The sequence below is a fragment of the Leucopleurus acutus genome (assembly GCF_964270905.1).
Source record: "Leucopleurus acutus genome assembly, chromosome: 4".
Classification (NCBI taxonomy): Eukaryota; Metazoa; Chordata; class Mammalia; order Artiodactyla; family Delphinidae; genus Leucopleurus; species Leucopleurus acutus.
In genome coordinates this window covers 37,565,633-37,585,701 of record NC_139146.1, presented here as the reverse complement: position 1 = coordinate 37,585,701, position 20,069 = coordinate 37,565,633, and the positions used below count along the sequence as shown (strand labels likewise).

Sequence of the window (20,069 nt, the reverse complement as noted above, 5' to 3'; positions counted from 1 at the left end):
GAGACGTTCCTGCCGCCAACTGCAGTTTCCAACGAAGAGACCTGCCCATGACACTGACCATCAGAATCGCCATTTGCTGGCCTTGCTTCGTCTGGGAGCTGAGGGGTTACCTCCTCCGGCCCAATGTTCTGCTAGCATTCTGGAACAGCCTTAAACGCATGACAGTAAAACTGACGGAAAAATAAAAATCAACACAAATCCTGAAATACTGTGGTGCTTGTAGTACCCCCACCCCCATCCCCGGAGGACGGCGGTGCTCACTTCTGCTCCCTGGAGTGCTTGGACAGGGACGTCCTGGACTGGACTCAGGGCTTTGCTTTGTCCCTCTATGTGTCCTGGGTCAAGCTTCACTTTCCCACTTTTTCCCCCCTTTGCTTCCAAAACATCTAAAGCCTCTCGTGGCTCAGAAGCCGTTCCTGCTAACAGTAGCGATGGCAACCACTGAATGGGTGTCTCTGGGCTTAGGTATGGTGTTGTGGCTTTACACAAATTAGTCCCTTCACTCACAACCCAAGAGGGACCTTTACTGTTCCACTGTCCAGATGAAAAGAGTGAGGCTCAGAGCAGTTAACTATGAAGGGCCCAAGCCAGGGCCTGACTCCAGGCCTGATTCTAAAGCCTGGGTCCTCATTGCTCCCAACACAGTGCCACTGAATCCCGCCATGACACAGCAGCACATCCCCAAATCAGAACAGAACACAGTGCAGGAGGAAAGCTGGCTCATCTGGGACTCAGAGGCTCACAGCGTATCTCCGTCTGCCCTGTTGCCCCCCTGCTCCTATTAATGCCCCCCCCAATCCTTTTAACACTTGTTCCATGCCCCATTCTTGCTTTCACCTGTAGTGAGAGGTATTAACGATGATAGTTAACACTGGTTAAAGGGGTGATTCTTACCACACACACCAGCTGTGAAGGGACTTGTGGGCAAAACCTACTCAAATATCAAAGAGTGGCCTGGCTCTCCTCCTGCACAATAAACTAGGATTTAGAGGACCAGTTCTGAAAGCATGTCAATCCAACTGGAGCACCGAATAATGGATTCAGTTTCCAACGAGCTGGTTCCCTATACCTGGTCACAGGCCACACCCCAAAATCTAGTCACCGACAAATCTGCCATCTGTGGCCGAAGATGGACTGGGCCAGAGTGGATGGGCCAAACTGTTACAGAGAAACCCCCTCTAAAGAGCAGAACTTGTGGCTGTGCAAGGATTATGACACACAAAAGACCGTTTCGACTGTTCCTGGATGAAATACTACAATTCACATGTACATTAAACCACGCAAAAAACTAACCCACAAAACCCTCTAATTGAAAATGTGTAGAAGTGATGTAGTTAAAACAACTGCTTTCTAGTCTGACCAAGTTATTTATTTTTGTTTTGTTTTGTTTTTTTGTGGTACGTGGGCCTCTCATCGTTGTGGCCTCTCCCGCTGCGGAGCACAGGCTCCGGACACGCAGGCTCAGCGGCCATGGCTCACGGGTCCAGCCGCCCCGCGGCATGTGGGATCCTCCCGGACCGGGGCACGAACCCACATCCCCTGCATCGGCAGGCGGACACTCAACCACTGCGCCACCAGGGCAGCCCCCAAGTTATTTTTTGACCTGTCACATTTAAAAATATTTTCACTACCACAAATTTAGAACTTGGGACAAGAATATATTTTATTTTCTCATATAAGTTCTATCAAAAATATATTTTTTTCTTAACTTAAAAATACAGCTTTGGAGAGCAAAATTTGAGTTGTTATAATCATTACATGTTTTACAAACAGTTGTGAAAGGAGAAGATCGACGGAATGGATTCAATTTTTAAATATAAAAATGTTCATTTTAAAAGCTTGACCTTGTCCTTTAATAACTTCAAGGTGGGGTTCTTGCTGATTTTCTTGTTAAAGATGACCAGGAGTTCCTCTTCAGATTTGTGATGTTCATTTGTCACTGCATAATACTGAGCTAAAACCTTCACAAAGGAAAACAACTGTCAAATGGGTGTATTTGTCCTGAAAATTGACCTACAATGTTCTTTCTCTGACCCACAATAAGGCCGACAGTGACAAATGAAAGAACCCAGGTACTGGTTACACAAGGGTGTCCTGCTCGTGACAATTCATGTAGCTGTACACATGTGAGCACTTGGCTGCATGTTTCAGACACTGATAAAAAGTTACAATGAGAAAAAAACCATTGTTCTGCAATAATCAAAAGACAGCAACATACGTAGAGCAGTAATTTTCATATTTAATGTAGGCTCTGCTCTGGCTGAGGAAGTGTGGATGGGGTCTGGCTCCATCCCTTCCCCACAAGCCCTGAGGGGCTAAAAGGAGCAACTTGAAAGTCACTGAGACACACACATACACACTACAGTATTTCAGATTTAGAAAAACAGAACAAAACTGTACATTTTAAAATAAAGAACTGATTCTCCCCAGCTTACATATACCTGGTTCATACTTCATACCTTTTTCCTTAGCTTTTTGATTGTTATTTCGTTGTCTGGGGCCTGTTTCAGAACAGCTTTAATAGTTCCCTTCCAGTTGAATTTACCTACGATATAGAGAATTATACGTAAAACACTGTATTTTGCTGTACTACCAAAAGGGTTAAGAAACCATTTCTACACCATCTATTTGCTGCTACCCAGGAATGAAGAAGCCCAGAACGGACAGGATGCCACAGTACCGTGCTGCAGACACCTGACCTGTCCAATCACAGTGGCCAAGAAGCGCTGACTACCATCCACAGAACCCATTCTTAGAGTGAGCAGGTTAACTAAGTACCATTAAGTACCACCATCCTATAAATTCCTATAAAAAAGATAGGGCTTGTATCTAATGAACTTAAGATTTACTAAGGATCCACTAAGATCAAGGGGCTTTCTAAGCACAGTAAGCAAGGCAAAGATGAGCAAAAGGAGCTGAACCTTGAACCAGAGAGGACAGAGGACAGCCACAAATAATTACTGTCAGCAGGTTAGGACTCATCTCGGGAACCTCTGCTTCTGGGGAGATGAAGACATGTAGGCTGAAGATACATAATGCTAATGAAAGAAATCAAAGATTTAAATACACGGAAAGACATGCTATGTTCGTGGCGTAGAAGACTCAACACAGTAAAGTGATCAATTCTCCCCAGATCAATATACAGGTATAATGCAACTCCTATATAAATCACAGCAAGATTCTTTGCAGACATAGGCAAGATTATTCTAAATCTTCTAATTCTGAAAAAGAATAAAGCGAGAGGAATAAGCCTACCCAATTTCAAAACTTTGGCTATAACTACTCTAGTCAAGAATGTGTGGTGGAGGGACGGATACACAAACCAATGAGACAGAACCCAGAACAGAACTACACAAATATGCCCAACAGATATTTGACAAAGGTGCAAAAGCAATTCACTGAGGGAAAAGACAGTGTTTTCAACAAATGGTGTGGACCAACTGGACGTTGATGAGCAAGAAATGAACCTTGAACCAAGTCTCATACCTCATAAAAATTAACTCAAAATGGATCACGGACTTGGGTGTAAAAACCTAAAACTGTAAGACATTTCGGGAAAAAACAGAAAAAAAGTCTTTGGGATTTAGGGCTGGCAAAAAGAGTTCTTAGATGACATCAAAAGTATCATCTCTTAAAGGAAAAACTGACAAGTGAGGCTTCATCAAAATCAAAAACTTTTGCTCTACAAAAAGATACTGTTAAGAGGATAAAAGGACAAGCTACAGACTGAACAAAAACTTGCAAACCACGTATCTCACAAAGGACTAGTATTTAGAATATATAAAGAACTCTCAAATCTCAACAGTTAAAAAAAAAAATCAAACAATTCAATTAGAAAATGGGCAAAGAACGAGAACAGACAATTTAATGAAGAGCTAGACAAATGGGAAATAAGTACATGAAAAGATATTCAACGTCATTAGGGATATACAAATTAAAACCACTGTGAGCTATTACCACATACCCATTGAAATGGCTAAAATAAAAAATAGTAACACCAAATGTTGGCCAGGGTGTGGGGAAACTGGACCCCTCACACATTGCTGGAGGGAATATTAAACGGTACAGCCACTCTGAGAAAGTGGGCAGTTCCTTAAAAAAACTAAACATGCAACTACCGTACTAGACAGCCATTGCACTCCTGAACATTTGTTCCAGAAAACATGACGCATGTCCACAGGAAAACCTGTACATGCACTTTATTCATAATAACACTGAACTGGAAATAACCTAGATGTCTGTCAACAGATGAATGGATAACCAAATCGTGGTACATTCACATCAGGCCACTGCTCACAATGAAGAGGAATGGATGACTGAGATGTGCAGCAACCTGGATGAATCTGCTGAGAACAATGCTGAGTGAAAAGAGCCAATCTCAAAAGGTTACAGACTAAATGATGCCATTTAGGTCACATTCTGAAATTATAAAATTATAGAAATGGAGAGGTAAACGGAGAGGTAAATGGAGGTAAACGGACAGTGTGGCCCTCTGGGGTAAAGGAGGGGGTGGGGCGAGAGGAAAGTGGGTGTGGCTATAAGAGGGCAGCAGGAGGGTCCTCGTGGGGACGGGAATGTTTGTCTCTTGACTGTACGAGGCCAACAGCCCAGTGGCATTTTGTCCTACAGTTGTGTGAGGTATCAGCCTCGGAGGAAATGGGGTAAAGGCTACAGAAGGACCCGTAAGTCTGTATCATTTCTTACAACTGCACGTGAATCTACAATTATCTCAAAACTGAAAATTTAACTTAAAAAAAAAAAGGGAAGCTTCACATAATCAAAGTTACAAGCTAAGAAATCTAACCCAACTCGGGCAGTTACTGAAGTTCTGTGAATAAAGTCTTGATTCCCATCGCGTCCTCGGGCCTGTTCTTGACTGGCAGGACCCTAGGGAGTGCTCTAGGCCTGAGCAGTGGGAACAGCTCTGCAGAGGGGGCAGTGCTTAAGAGGAACCTTGGAGCTGACAAGTGCGCACTCTGGCTGAGGGACGGGGTGGCCGTGGGGCTCTGAGCGCGGGGACAGCAGGGACAGACCCAGAGACGGGAGGAGGAAAAGCCAAGCCCGGCTGGACCTCAGGGTACTTCTAGGAGAGGATGAGAGGCAGGGACAAGGAAGCAGGGAGAGCGAACAGGGCCTCAGAACCAGGGTTTATTTTAAGCTCCAAAGATAACACATGCTTCCAATCCAGACAGCTTTACATTCCATCCTCAAAGCTGGACAGACCCTGTACGACCAACTCACACGGCTCTCGCTCATTACTTCGCAGTCACACCCTAGAGAACGGATTTTGCTTCAAGTTCTTCCACGTGCCTCCAGAGGGCATGACCATCGGACGGGCCCAGCTCTCCTCCTCCTCCCCCAGCCTAAAGAGGGCAGAGCTTCCAAATGATGGCAGCCATACCTTTTGCAGAAGCCTCATGGTTTTCCGGTTCTCCGTCCTCAGAATGTCCCAGGAGCTTAATCTTTTTCTTCTTAGAATCTGCTTCAACTAAGTAATTAGAAAGATTTAAAAAAATATTTCGCAATTATACTAGCAGCTACCATTTAATGAGAAGCCTACATGGCCAGGCCCCTCACATCCATCACCCTGCTCATTCCCCAAGCACCCCAGCCCCGTGGGGTTTCTCCTCCAAGGCAGATGACAAAATGGGCAGTTGCGAGGTGATGGCACCTGCCCAGACTAAGTCCAGGACGGCCTGATCCCAAACCTTATGCTCTTTGCCTTACGTGGTTCAAAATGCAAGGTCTAACAGATTTTAGACATCCCAAACTCACAGCTTAAAAAGTATTTAACAGGGGCTTCCCTGGTGGCGCAGTGGTTGAGAGTCCGCCTGCTGATGCAGGCGACACGGGTTCGTGCCCCGGTCTGGGAAGATCCCAGATGCCGCAGAGCGTCTAGGCCCGTGAGCCATGGCCGCTGAGCCTGCGCGTCCAGAGCCTGTGCTCCGCAACGGGAGAGGCCACAACAGTGAGAGGCCTGCGTACCGCAAAACAAAAACAAAAACAAAACAACAAAAAAAAGAATCCGCCTGCCAAAGCAGGGGACACGGGTTCGAGCCCTGGTCCGGGAAGATCCCACATGCCGTGGAGCAACTAAGCCCATGTGCCACAACTACTGAGCCTGCGCTCTAGAGCCTGTGAGCCACAACTGCTCAAGCCCGAGCACCTAGAGCCCGTGCTCCACAACAAGAGAAGCCACCGCAATGAGAAGCTCGTGCACCACAACGAAGAGGAGCCCCCGCTCGCCGCAACTAGAGAAAGCCGGCACACAGCACCGAAGACCCAACGCAGCCAAAGGTAAACAAAAATAAATAAATTTATTAAAAAAACAAAAAACAAAACAAAACAAAAAACAAACCCTGGAGCATAAGCTAGCCACAAACCTTCCGAATGCTTCTGCTTTCTTTTCCCTAGACTGGTTTTTGTCTCCCCTTCCCGCTCCGCGCCTCTATCCACCGCCCCGTCCTGAGTGCACTCAGCCTTGCTCCTCTGGCTCTTCTTCCCTGCAGAGCTGGCGGCCTCGAAGACGGCCTCCCCTGCAGCCTCCTGCTCGGCCTCCTGTCCTGCTTTGCGCTTCTTAGGCTTCTGACTCTTTGAATGCTCTTGGTGGTTTTCTAATTTTAGTTCTTTCTTTTCCTTTTTTCTCTTCTTCTGCCGTTCTTCCTTCCTTTCTCTCTTGTTCTTCTTCGTCTCTGCGGGCTCTTCCGTGCTGTCATTTGCTTTGGAGGACGCGACCTTGGCGTTGTTCTCTGCACATGGTTTGGCCGCTTGCTCCAGCGGCTGCTGATCTTGCCCCTTACCGACTGGTTCCTTATTATTAAGCGAAACCAAGAAACACATAAATTCTCATTCCAGACACATATCATCTCATGTATCTACTGAATAAATTCTTCTAAGGAAATTTTTATTACTTACCATTTTACAACTGTGACCCCCCCCTAAAAACAGTTAACATGTGGCAGTAAATATACAAAAATGGAAAAAACTACCCACAGCCCACATTCCTCTCTGCACTTAACATTTTCATTCCACTGGAAAAGTGAAGAATCCGTATGCCATGTAAAAGCCGGACCTTTAATTCTGGCTCGCTATTTGCCTTTTTGGTAGAAGATGAGCATGTAGGTGTGGCAGAAACCACCAGATTTATGCATCTGCAGACCTGGGTTCAAGTTCCAACTCTGTTCATTACTAGCCAGGTAACTCAGGGCAAGTTATTTACCTGCTCCAAACCTATTTCCTCATCTGTGAAAAGAAAGCTAGTGATATCTACCTGATACAGTTCATGTACAAATAAAATGAGAAAAGCGATGCTCAATAAAGCAGCCAGATGTACGGGAAGAGTTTTGTAAACGACTGAGTACTAGACAGAGGTGCTGTTATCATCATCAGTGTTTAGATTGATGGTTACCCTTAGCGGACAGTCAGGGACACCTGGACAGAGTATAAAGTGGAGAGTAAGGAACCATGGAAACGTGAGCTGGAATAAGATAAACTTCCCATTTACTGCACCACCTTACTCAAACCAGCACACAGACTGTTTTAAAAAATGACTTCAGCAAAGCCAGCCCCATTGCCTGCTGCAGTCTCTAGGCCTGCCCTTTCTCAAGAGAAGATGTGGAGCAATTCACTGAACTGCTCAGGGAGCCCTGATGCATCTGGAGGGACGGGGCCAAGGTCAGTGCTGGCGGCTCCGGGGCTGCTGCAGGTGTGGTGGACAGTCCGAGGTCAGGGCCCACGTTCCATCTCTGTTAGTTAACGGCCAGGTGACTGGCACAAGTCACCGCAGTCCTCCTCCTTTGAGAGGCGACGCCACAAGGGGGGAATGCTGCCCCCAACCTGGACCAGATGAAGGACTGGCTTTCACTGACAAACAAGAACTCTACTGAGCTCCCGCCTCAGGCAACCCTCAGTGCCCAGCCCCGGGCTCAAAGAGTAGCATTTAGGATATTAATACTAAAGATTAAACTAAATAGTTGGAGTTTTCTCAGCAGCAGTTCAGAGAAGTCAAGTCGTCCATGTACATGCGGGTGAGGCAGGGATGAGTTCAGAAAGGATCTCAGGAGGAAGAGGGACACCCTGTCCTACAAGCTCCTTCCTAGGGTACAGTGTGTAGTGAGCATGATCACACCAGGGTCTGAGCGCCGCAGCCCTGAGACCGACCCGTTCAGCTAAGTCTCTAGCTGCTGCCTCGCCTCCACTTCCAAACCAATCCCCCAGCTGCTGGAAGAAGGTGGAGAGAGGGAGGGGAGAGAGCGAGGAAAGGAAGGAGGGAGGGAGATACACATTCACCCGCCCAGCAGCTACTCAATAAATGAGTGAACAAATTCACTCCCCATCTACTTCCTATTTCATTCCAGGCTCTCCTCCAATGTGGTCCCCTCAGGGACGACTTCACCGACTCTCTCCTGACAGAGCACCCTCCTTTACTCTCTGCCCCGTCTCCTGCCTCCCATTGCTTCCTGGCCCGTATCACCACCTGACACCATAGCATCAACCCTTATACGCAGCTGTCTGTCTGTCTCCCCCACTAGAATACAGCTCTGGAGGGCAGGACTTGGGCCTGAGGATGGCTGCATCCACAGTGACCAGGTGCGATGCACACCAGGGTACAGAGAGTGTTGCAGCTGAGAAGAATATAAACTCTCCAGCCCAACACCTCCGGGGCCTCTGAACTGTTTGCACCACAATCTCTAGGCACATGCTGGGACATTTACTGCACAAAGGCAATGCAATAACAAGCCTCGTTTTACAGAGCTCAGAGTTTACCACGAGCTGCTTACTGGTTATTTTATTTAATTCTTAGTACGTTCACATCTTTAAAAAGGAAAGTGGAAAACCCTTTTTTTTTGAACTCTGGAGTTAAACTAATTTTAAACTTTTGATTCTTAGTTAAAATGTAAATAACCTTTAAAAAGCAGGTGCCACATAACTGCCAATTAAATGATTGTTGTAAGGTTTCAAAGGCCTAGTTTGTATGTTTAGAGACACACGCTAGATATACTGCCAAGAGAAGTTTCATTTTTATCCCAATTTGTGGCCAAAACTATTCTCTCTACATAAAAAAGCAAATCAATTGCTGACAAGGTGACTAGAATAAAAGACCAGTCAGACCCCACTGTTTTTTTTGAAACACTAACAATATGTCTCCGGATGGGACTTAAGCTCCAAGTAGGAGCTAAGTGCAACTGAATTAATGAGAAAAATGTTTAACAATGTAACCAAGAATGTGCCTACAAGATATCAAAGTAAGACTCTCTGCATGTGTATTCCACGTCTGGGGCCTCTCTGATCAAACCATTTTGACTGAAGGTGGTTGACTCATTTACTCCAATGACTTCTCCGTCCAGCAGAAGGAAGGAGACCAGCACTTACCAAGTGCCCCCTACCTGCTGGGCATGAGCTGGGATGCCTGTATACCCTCATTTGTCTTCCGTGACCCCTCACCCCACACCTAAAAGAACACCTAGTCTCCCTCTCTGTCCTCACCCTGTTTATTTTTCTTGGTGGCACTATCACACCTGAGATATTTTCTATTTTTTGTTTGGGGCCTGACACACATCAGGTACCCAGTAAGTACCGAGTATAAATACCCACTTTTATTTAAGATAAGGAAACTCAGGCTCAGAGAGGTTAAATAACATGCTCAAGATCAAACGCTTGGCAAACAGCACAGCGGGGATTCCAAACCAGGTCTGTCAGAAACCCGAAGGTCCTGTTCTTTCTAACACTTCCCGCTGCCTGATTTCTAAGCGGATCAATTCATGTTAGCTGGTACCATTATCAAACATCGGGATTAAATACCTTTCTCTGCACAATAAGGAAATCTTCTCTGCAGTGCACTGTTTATTCCTTCCCATTAATGAAGGCACAGAGAGGCTCTCTGAAAAAGAAGGCTGTCTTGACCTCCAAAAATAAGACATTCCCATTTCATTATTACCAATCATTTTTGCCACACTGCAAGTCTAGAGTGAGATCTGACTTACATTGCTGGAAGCTTCAGAAAAGATATTCCACACCTGCTCCAGGATGGATTCATTATGAACTTTTAAACTGTTCTTCATCCAATTCTGTATGAAAAAAAAAAGAAAAAACCCCACTTATCCCATATTTTGACAGGTATACATAAGCTGTCACCAATAGGCCCATATCCCTTCCATTCAAGGAAGTCATATCAAATACATACCTGAAATTTCGCCCTTTTCCTGGGAACGTTGTCAAAACCACTAATTTGCCCTAAAAGTTCCCTCACTTTGGGGCCGACATTGGGTCTTTTTATTAATTCATTAATTTTCTACAAAAAACGAAGATAAAACAAAAACAATAAATAATTGACAGATGAATTTCATGAAAGTCAAACTAGCAGGTTCACACTTCACGTACAGATTTTATATTAATGTCTATGTTTACAAATTCAACATAGTACTGAAAGTCCAGAGCAATTAGGCAAGAAATATAAAGCATCCACACTGGAAAGGAAGAAGTAAAATAATCTCTGTTCGCAGATAACATAGTCTTATACGGTGCAAACCCAAAAGATTCCACAAAAAGAATCTTCAGGGCCAATTAACAAGTTCAGCAGTCACAGGATACAAAATCAACACTCAGAAATCAAGTTGCATTTATATACACTAACAGTAAACAAATCGAAAAAGAAATTAAGAAAACAATTCCATTTATAATACCATCAAAACAAATAAAATGCTTAGGAACAAACTAAACCAACCAAGGGGGTGAAAGACATATACTGAAAATTACAAAACACTGCTGAGAGAAATTAAGATGCAAATAAATGGAAAGATATCCCATGTCCATGAATTGAAGACAATATTATTAAGATGTCAGTACTACCCAAAGAGAGCTACAGATTCAAATGTAATCCCTATCAAAAAATGAAAACGTTCTGGAGATAGATGGTGGTGATAGTTGCTCAACATTGTGAATGTACTTAGTTGTATATACTTTAAAATGGTAAACTATATGTCATGTATCATCTATCACAATTTTTAAAAACTGAAAGACAAAAGTATAAACAAACCAGAAGTGATCAAAAGAATAAGACAAAAGTGGATATTCTAGGGACTAGGGAATAAATCTAAGATCAAGACAACAATATTAAAATCGAACAAACAAACAGGACATAGCAAGAACAGAGATAAAAAATAAATAAGTGATCTAGAGAAAGGGCTTATGGCAATCACAGTGAAGGCAGAGGAAAAAGGTAATTATTAAAGTTAGGGAGATGGCAATCCATAAGAAAGATGGTCACTTATGAGCCAACAAATAAAGACAAATAATGCAGCTAAACAAATATAGTGCAGGAAAGGGTCCCTGCATTAGGGAAGAACTGCAGCTATATATAAACAGACCAGAAAAAAACTGATACAGGATACAAAGAGGATAAGGCACCCAGGCAGAAAAACAAATCAAGAAAGCATGAACAAGGAAGAAGTCAGGCTAGCTCAGCACTGGCCAGAGCCGCGTGCTGAACCAGAGGAGAAGTGTACCAACGACCGAGTTTGGAGGAAAACACTGAGATCCATGCCAAATAGGGTATTTCTCCCTGACCCACTATCCACTCTCTGTGTGTAAGCATAGAGACATCGGGAAGGATGCTCAGTGAACATTAACACTGATGGGATTCCAAAATTCAATCTTTAAAAATGGAGAATTTAAGGATTTAAGGAAAAGAATAAATACCCAAATCCATGTCTGATGGACAGGTTGCAGCAGGACCCGTGCACTCTCCCAGCAGACCACATTCACTCTCAGGTGTCTGCTAACGATGCCAGCTAGCAAGCTAGAGAGGACTTGGATGGGGAGTGGACCGGTGCACCAGGACAGAATCCGGAACAAAGTCCTCGGATCTCTAATACAGTGGCACGGCTGCTGAAGCCTGACAGTTTAGAACAAGGGTGGGCAAACCTTTTCTTAAAAGATTTGAGGCTTTGCAGACCATTTAGTTTCTGTCCTAACTACTCAGTGCAGTCCTTGGAGCACTAAAGCAACCATAGACAACGTGTAAACAAATGGGTACGGCTGGGTACCAATAAAACTTTACAAAGAGGCAGTGGGCCGGATCTGACCTGTGGGCTGTACTTTGCTGACCTCTGCTCTAGAGGATTTCATTCAAGATGTGATGTCAACAGACACAGAACTCACACACCAGGTACCTCCAGCTCAGGGGCCTAGTTATGTCATCTGGTACTCAGGGAGAGCAGACATAGGGCCCCAAAGTATGGCTGATGGCCGCCAGCCCAAATATCTCAGTTAAGACAAGGGGTCCCACTAGCTTCTCAATCTGCACTGGCAGACTTTGTTAGTCCTTCGTGAACCGATTTTCCCTCCCAGGAGTTTTCTAACTCAGTAAGCTAGTCAATATCAGAAAATTCACATTTAAACTCTGTCATCAAAGAGAGTAACTATTTATTTGATTTCCAGGAAAATACAGAGTTTCCACACAGATGACATGTCTTTTCATTCTCCTACCTTCCTTTCTGAATCTTTCCTCCTGCTACTCTTCTGTAAATGGTGAATAACATACTGGAAGTTATACCTCAGTAAACTAGGGATTTCGTTGCTTTTCCCACTTTTATAATGTATGCTTTCATTCTATTTTAGAAGTAGAAAATTCCTCACATTTATGAAAATGTCTGTTTTGCCCGACTCTGATGACAGACACCACAGCTTAACATAGTTTGAGTTATAAAAGTTGCATCTTCACTAGATGCAGATACAGATTAGAAAGGTTCCGTTCGGTTTCGTAGCCAAGGGAAAGTCAGTGAGAATTTGGAAATATTTTTGCAAGAAATCTGCAAAACGTGTAGATTAAAGACAAAATACACTGCAGTTGCACTGAAAGAGAAATAAAGAGCTCTATCCTAAGACGTGATGTTTCTGGGTCTTGCCTGCACGGATGATAACATTTATTCTTGGTTTCTTAGGTGTCCCAAGAAACTAGATGTCAGATGAAGCTTTTTGATGAATTAGATCTTACAGGGCTTCCCTGGTGGCGCAGTGGTTAAGAATCCGCCTGCCAATGCAGAGGACACGGGTTCGAGCCCTGGTCCAGGAAGATCCTACATGCCGCAGAGCAACTAAGCCCATGCGCCACAACTACTGAGCCCGCGCACCTAGAGCCCGTGCTCCGCAACAACAGAAGCCACCGCAATGAGAAGCCTGCACACCGCAATGAAGAGTAGCCCCCGCTCTCCGCAACTAGAAGAAGCCCGCGTGCAGCAACAAAGACCCAATGCAGCCAAAAATAAATAAAAATAAAAACAAATTAAAAAAAACCAAAACAGTTGAAGTCTTTAAGAAAAAAAGAGATACAGTCCAAGTAAAATAATAATAAAAAGAAAAGAAAAGAAAGACCTTACCTGAATCCATGCCTGCTGTTTAACATCACCTTTGTGGGTTTTACCTTCATACCCTTTGCCACCATACTTCTGATTTTCGCTTATGCATTTCACATGGTTTTTATAGTCGTCACCCCTTAAAGTGAGAAAGTTCCACCGTTAGATTGATTCTCAAATTGGAGTCTCTGTCTAAAGCTAGCACGCTGCCCCAGCCTTCTGCCGTCCACACTTACATTCACATCTGTGCTCTGTACAGCCATCTCACCTCTTTCACTTACTATACTGGTAACCTCCTGGTCACATCACATTTTCCTTCTTCCCAACTGTTCAAAACCCACCACCAAACTTTCCACCCATTTTTATATACAAATGTCTTAAAATCAAATTGATAGGCAGCATTTTCTTTTTTAGTCATATGTGAATATATACTAAATAAAAAAGGAAAGAATTCTCTACAACAGGGTGGCTTTATCTTAAATTACAAAACCTGTAGGACTTCCTGGTAATATAGTAGGCAATCAATAATCAGTTGTAGACTAAGTTAAAAGGTGGTGTAAAATGGTGGTGTCAGGTCACAAAAAAGATCTAGGAGTCTTGGAAAAAAAGGAAACTTGATTCTGTCTCAAACGATCTTTCTAAAGCTCTATGGGGTCCTCAGGGAAACGTGGGAGCAAGGTTGAGGGCAAAGTCCCCTAAGGAGAAACCACCCAATTTTCACCTGTTCTATATATCCCTCCTCCTAGGATTAGGTATGAACGAAGACTTTAGCAGTTTCCAAACTTTTTTTTTTCTTTTTTTAAATATCACTGCTTTAGAAAGAAATTAAAAGGGACTGTAAGCAAATATCCCCCAAATGCCATAGAGGCCATTAGGACGGATGCACCAAAAATGACCTTTTTACCTGAACCCTCTGAAGCTGAAGGGAATCAGTATGAGGCTGAGGTTGGCCAACTACAAATGACCCTCCCGAAGAAACAGGGATGAGCAAGATCCATCCTGCCCCTCCCCTCAGTCCTCCCCTTTCCAGAGACCCTCTCAGTGGAAGCACCTGACACACGGGGGGCCAGGAGCTTCACTGCCACCATCACCGCCGATTTTCTAGGGAGGGCCGAGCCTCTTCTCCCAGATAGCTCCTCCACTGTGAATTAATAAATTCATTTTCCGGTCTATAAATCCATTTCTTCACTGTGATCAGCACACCACACCCCTGAAACCCTACTCCACGTGGTCACCTCCCTGGGTCTGGTAACGGTGCCAAGGACACAACAGCAAGTGTCACAGACTGATCAGATTATGACCGAACCCATAATTCCCTTTCCCTGAGTCTTCCCTTTAAATCACCCTTAAAAGGCAAATAGTCTTGTAAGGCACTTTTAATTTTTTTTCTTAATTTCTTTTCTCAAATTTACCTCTTGCTTTTTTTTTTTTTTTTTTTTAACTGCTTTGTGGGACCAGGGGCTCCATAATTGGTCTGGACCTTTACTATGGATCTACCTGAATTCTGTGGAACTTACCAGAAGTCTTTACCGCAGTCAATGCAGGAAAGACATTCACAGTTTCTGCAAAGAGCCACATGCTTTTCTACTTGTATTTTCTTCACTGATTCACCACATGCATTGCATGTAAAAAATACCATTTTTAGCTAAATGATTAAATATTTTTTTATCCAAGACAGGTTTTAAGTCTTATCCTAAAAGAAAAATCAAAAAGGAAAAAAGATAATTATCATTGTAGTCTGAAACTGCTTTTCCAAATATATGATTCAGACAGCTAGCTTTTCACATGAAAACAACAACACAACAGAATCAAAGCTGATTAGCAATCTACATAAACCTCTACCACCACATAAGTAAAATTATAATCAACAATAATAATATGGCTAACTTTTGTTGAGTGCTTACCATGTGCTGGGCTCTATTCTAACAGCTTTAAGCTAATGAACTTATTTAATCCTCACAGCAACCCTATGAGGTAAGGACTATTACTGTTCACAATTTACACGAGGTATTGGGACTCAGAGAGATTAAGTAATTTGCCCAAGGTCACACAGTAGCGGAACCAGGATTTAAGCTTCACAGGCCGTCTCTAGAGATGAAGAGTTTTGGGGGCGTTAAATGAAATATCGTACCTTTCCCAATAACTTAAAGTGCATACATGCGTTCTCTTTCTCTCTAATGCCTCTAGGTATGCGCTGCAAATTATTTCAAGTCCCCAAATACAACAAGAACACAGCAAAAGGGGAACTGAGGAAGGTTTGGAAAGTGGAGAAGAGGCCTAAAAATAATTTCTATAAGCACAAAAAGCACTCCTATAGGCATAACTATGTACCCACCAGATGTCAAAAATGAGGATGTGCCTCTCAGTTTTAATGGACAGGAGTAGGTGTGGCTCCCTGTCAGATCAATAAGAAAGAAATGGGACCATATTCAGGTGTCCCAATGCTGGGTGCTGCATTACCGGAGGGTGTTCCCAAACCCATGTGTCCCGAGCACTGCCCCATGATTAAGTGGGTCCACACCTACACAAAACTACCATTTAAAAAGTTCACGGAGATGCTATTGTGCTCAACAAAACCTAAAAGTGTGACAGAAGTCATAGTAACTTTCCAGGGTTATATAATTTTTTATCACTAGATTCTAAGAGTATTGTCATTTTACATTATAAATAAGTTTCACAGCAAAAATATTGAGAACAATTGTTTAACCCAGCACTTTCTTCCTCATGGTGAAGGTAAGGATCAAGTAAACTGATACAATTTGTTTCCGGATAAGACTTCATTCGAGAATCCTTCAGCACAAATGAGTGACTCCTGGGTCGTGGAAAATTCTCATGTATGAAATCACTGTCTCTCCTCCACTCCCATGTTCTGAGTCACTGCTGGAGAGGACATACCTAAGCAAGGATCAGGGCTATTCCCATCCATTCAACCCTGAATGGAAATGTACATCCTGGCTGCAACTCCAGGGTTTACAGAGGCCCAGCTGGTCTCTCTTGGGGGTCTCTTCCCCACCGAGCACTGCTGGATGTCAGTTTGCCTGATGTGCTACACACAAAACGTGGGTCTCTGACCCCAGGACCCCTTCCTCAGCTCACCATCAGGGTTACATGTGGTCAGCTACAGCCTAGCAGAGAATCCAGAGGAAAACAAACCTGACTGTTCTGGGATGCGTACCAACAAAGACCATCTTCTCACCTGATTGTGGTAAAGATGTGAAACAGTCACAAGTCCTGGGGGGCTGGCATCACTTGGACTATGACCTATTCCCCCAAAGCCAGCATTCTGTACCCAGAAGAAGGATGATAGATTACTGGCAGGCAACAGAGAAGCCACCCTGCCTCACAAGGAGAACAAGGCCAGAACAAAAGCCCACACCACACTGTCAAATAAATAGTCTCTAGCGGCACTTTGGTCTAAGAATGACAGTAAACCATTAATTAAGCACCCAGAAATGGACTGTCATTGTACACACAAGGTAGAAGCAGCTGCGATGAGCCAAATTACCTGCTGGAAAATTTAAAAGTACTTTCATAAGGAGATTCAACAATGAAAAAAATACCCCCTCAAACTGAAGCTATGGACTGGAGCTTTCCAACCTTCATTTTTGAGGTCTATTCTGTATCTTAATCAAGGGGGAGAGGGGAGGGGAGGAGGCTTAGGCAAGCTTTGAGATCCAGTTGGGTGGTGCAGGCTGCAGTGGAAGGTCAGGAATTAAAGGCCTGAAGAGGACCGCTGGAGACAAAATTTATCGACTCAAGGAAGCCAGTGACATTGACAAAAAAGATGATCGGAATATCTGTGTAAAACATGTTTTTACCTCTGGGGATTAACCATACACAGTGTAAACATCAGTTCAGGCGAGAATTAGAATTTGGTCACGTGTCCGTCAGAAAAATACCCCTCCAAACGTTTTCATTTGGTCTTTCATGGCATATGTTTACATTTAGAAATTTGTTGCGATTCTTTAAAAGGTAGAATGGGTAGCTTGCACAGTAAGCCAGAACTCAGTCTCACAGTGCCTCTGGATTTTTAGAGCCATCACTGCATTTTTAGAGTTGATGAGCAATGGGGGCAGTGTGGCCACCTGCTTGCTAAGGAGATAAGGTCTGTAAGGAGCTTACCCCTTTCTTTTATGCAGTAAACACTTGCCTGTGTGCCTGTGTGGGGAGAGGAGGGAGGGGCTGCAAAACAGCAAGCCCAAAACCACCCTAACTGCACAGCCTGCCTGGCAAGCCTGAGCGCAGGGCTGACAATTTCAGAAGTGCAAACGCTACAAACTTACAAGAAGACACCCTGTGAAAATTCAGCTCCTCTAATTGAAGATAGCACTGCACTTCCTGAAACAAAAGACTCAACTCATTCAAACTTCACAAGACTAAATAAATGTGGAAGAAATTTAAATAATTAAACTTTCAAATGATGTTTTTGGTAAATTTGTAACATTTGTAGCTCAGAGGTTAGAAAAGCTAAAAACATGCTGCATTAAGACTTTTAGGACACCTGTCTACTGGGTTCAGGTGCCATATATGTCATGACCGTCCATTTAAAGGAAACCTAAGTCTTTAGCCTAAAGCCAGGCCACACTGGGCAAGGAGACCACCCTTGTCACAGCAGAGTATGATGGGTATTGGACAGTAGCGCTGAGTTGATGGGCAACAGACAGCATCAGTATGGGTCCGGGAACTTGTGAAGCAATCCAGGCACCTCAGTCTCCTCTTATCAAGATGGTGGCCGAGTTCTGTTGACCTGGGCCTGGAGTCAAGGCCAGAGGATCTGAGCTGGAGCCCGCATCTGCCAAGTGAAAACTAAATGACCTCGAGGTACCTAAACTTCGCAGATTCCGTTTATCTGTAAAATGGGTCTATTATCTATCGTAGAGCACTATGTGGAAAGTTAAATAAGATACCAGATGTCAGTGATGGATCCTTACCCAATGGTAGAATTTCTTGTGATCTATTAATCTGCACGTCAGTGACATGGCTCCCAGTCCCCTCCAAACACATGCTTCTTTAAATGTGACCCTCAGTCCATCCATCCATCTTCATAAACTCTCTCTAGTCTCCTATGGCTCCCCACCCCATGGGTGCCCACGCTACTGCCCTGTTCCCTGATGACATGAACTCAGGTTTGTTCTGGGATTGTATTTGGGGTGATTTTTTACCTTCCTCCCTACACATTTTTGTATTGTTTATTAAAAAAAAAAAAACCACTATTCTTAAAACATTCCTTCGCATACACACACAGACCTAAACCCCATTGCCACCATCACACACCGAAACAGCCCACCTGAGGGGCCAAGCTGTCAACAGCCTCCAGTGAGCTCTGTGGCCTTGAGCACTCAACCCTCAGAACTTAAATTCTCCCACCTGTGAAACAACGCATCTGGTCATCTAGGCCAGCCCTGAGCCCATTGGGGGGTGGTGGGGAGGAGGGAGAATTCCAAGAAACGAAGGGTATGGTGAAAGGGAAGGACAGACAAGTACAAACTGTCCACCATCACACCTAAACCTCTGAATGTGGGGTGATGAGGGTCTGGATGTGCACTCAGGGAGGACCTCTCCCTTGCTCTGCAAAAACTCTAGTTGGCAGGTACACCCATCTCCACTGGACAGATGAGCCAGCTGAGGCTGGGAGAAGCTGAGCCGTGTCTCTCTGCCTCCCAGTTCCAGTCTCACACCCTCCCCGCACACTACATCACCAGCACGGGTTTAAACACTGGTGTAATAACTATCTGTGCAAGCCTACCTGTCAGGCACTATGCTAGGCACTGGTGGGGAAGGCTGGGGCCGCTCTTTGAATAAGTCCCAGATGGGCCCTCTGCAGGAAAGGCAGGCTTGCACGCACTCACACCCCACTTCATGCCCCTAATCTCTCCTCAGAGGCAGGGGCTGCAGAAAAATCCTGACATTTATTGAGCATCTACTATGTGCCAAGCCCTATCATAGGCGGTTAACACGTTTGGGCTCATGTAATCCTTACAAGAATTCCCTGAGTTAGGTTCTATATTATTCCCTTTTGACAGACCAGGCACGAAGTGGTTCAGTAACCTGCAGCAGCTATTTACACCTACGAGCTATTCTGGCCCTAAGTCCCGGGCTCTCAACCACTATGCCCTAAGGCCTCCTCCTTTGGGACCCAGCTCCCCAAGACTCAAAGAAGGCAAGCGCCTCGTCCCCAACATGCCTTGTAGCCCACTCCAGCGGTGACCAACCATCCCGGCTGCAAGCCCCTCTGTGGGTTCAAGGCACGGGGGCCTTTCCATTTTAAAACCCGGAGGGATTGGTCATCCCAAGTCCGGAACTCCTTCCACTTCCCCAGAGTACGAATGGGACCTGAATGCATTTCCTCCTTCCATGCGTATACGCCAAAGGAGAGACTCTCTAACGGTGGAAACGCAGGCATCGGCCACAGCGCGTCCCCCGCCCCACTCTCTGAGCCCCAGCCTCCTAGGTCGGACCTCTGGGCCACCGCCCCTCACCTCTGAGCCAGCGCCCGCCAAAGGTTTCAACCGGCCGCAAGAGCACGTGGAATCGCCACCGCCCGCCCAGCGGAGCCGTCACCTCCCTCCAGAGATTCCCCCAGCAATATTCGCTTCTGCGCCTTCCCGCGCGCCTGCGCGCCGCGGCCACACCTCCTGGCGGAAGTGACGCAACCGGAAGCCGGAGGTGGATCGTGCTGGCCGAGGGGGCGTTGTCTGGGTGGTTCCTCTGCGGGTG

General features: G+C 44.8%; 1 protein-coding gene across 1 annotated transcript; it reads right to left on the bottom strand.

Moving 5' to 3' along the window:
• Positions 1-1,378: 1,378 nt before the first annotated feature.
• On the bottom strand, positions 1,379-19,932 carry LYAR (Ly1 antibody reactive). Its single transcript, XM_082837544.1, has 9 exons — positions 19,832-19,932; positions 14,870-15,045; positions 13,377-13,491; positions 10,184-10,291; positions 9,984-10,067; positions 6,384-6,810; positions 5,402-5,488; positions 2,460-2,545; positions 1,379-1,961 (listed from the first exon to the last, which is right to left on the bottom strand). The coding sequence occupies exons 2-9, from the start codon at positions 14,989-14,991 to the stop codon at positions 1,827-1,829; spliced, it is 1,164 nt and encodes a 387-aa protein (XP_082693670.1). The 5' UTR covers positions 14,992-15,045; positions 19,832-19,932; the 3' UTR covers positions 1,379-1,826.
• Between the last annotated feature and the right edge of the window lie 137 nt (positions 19,933-20,069).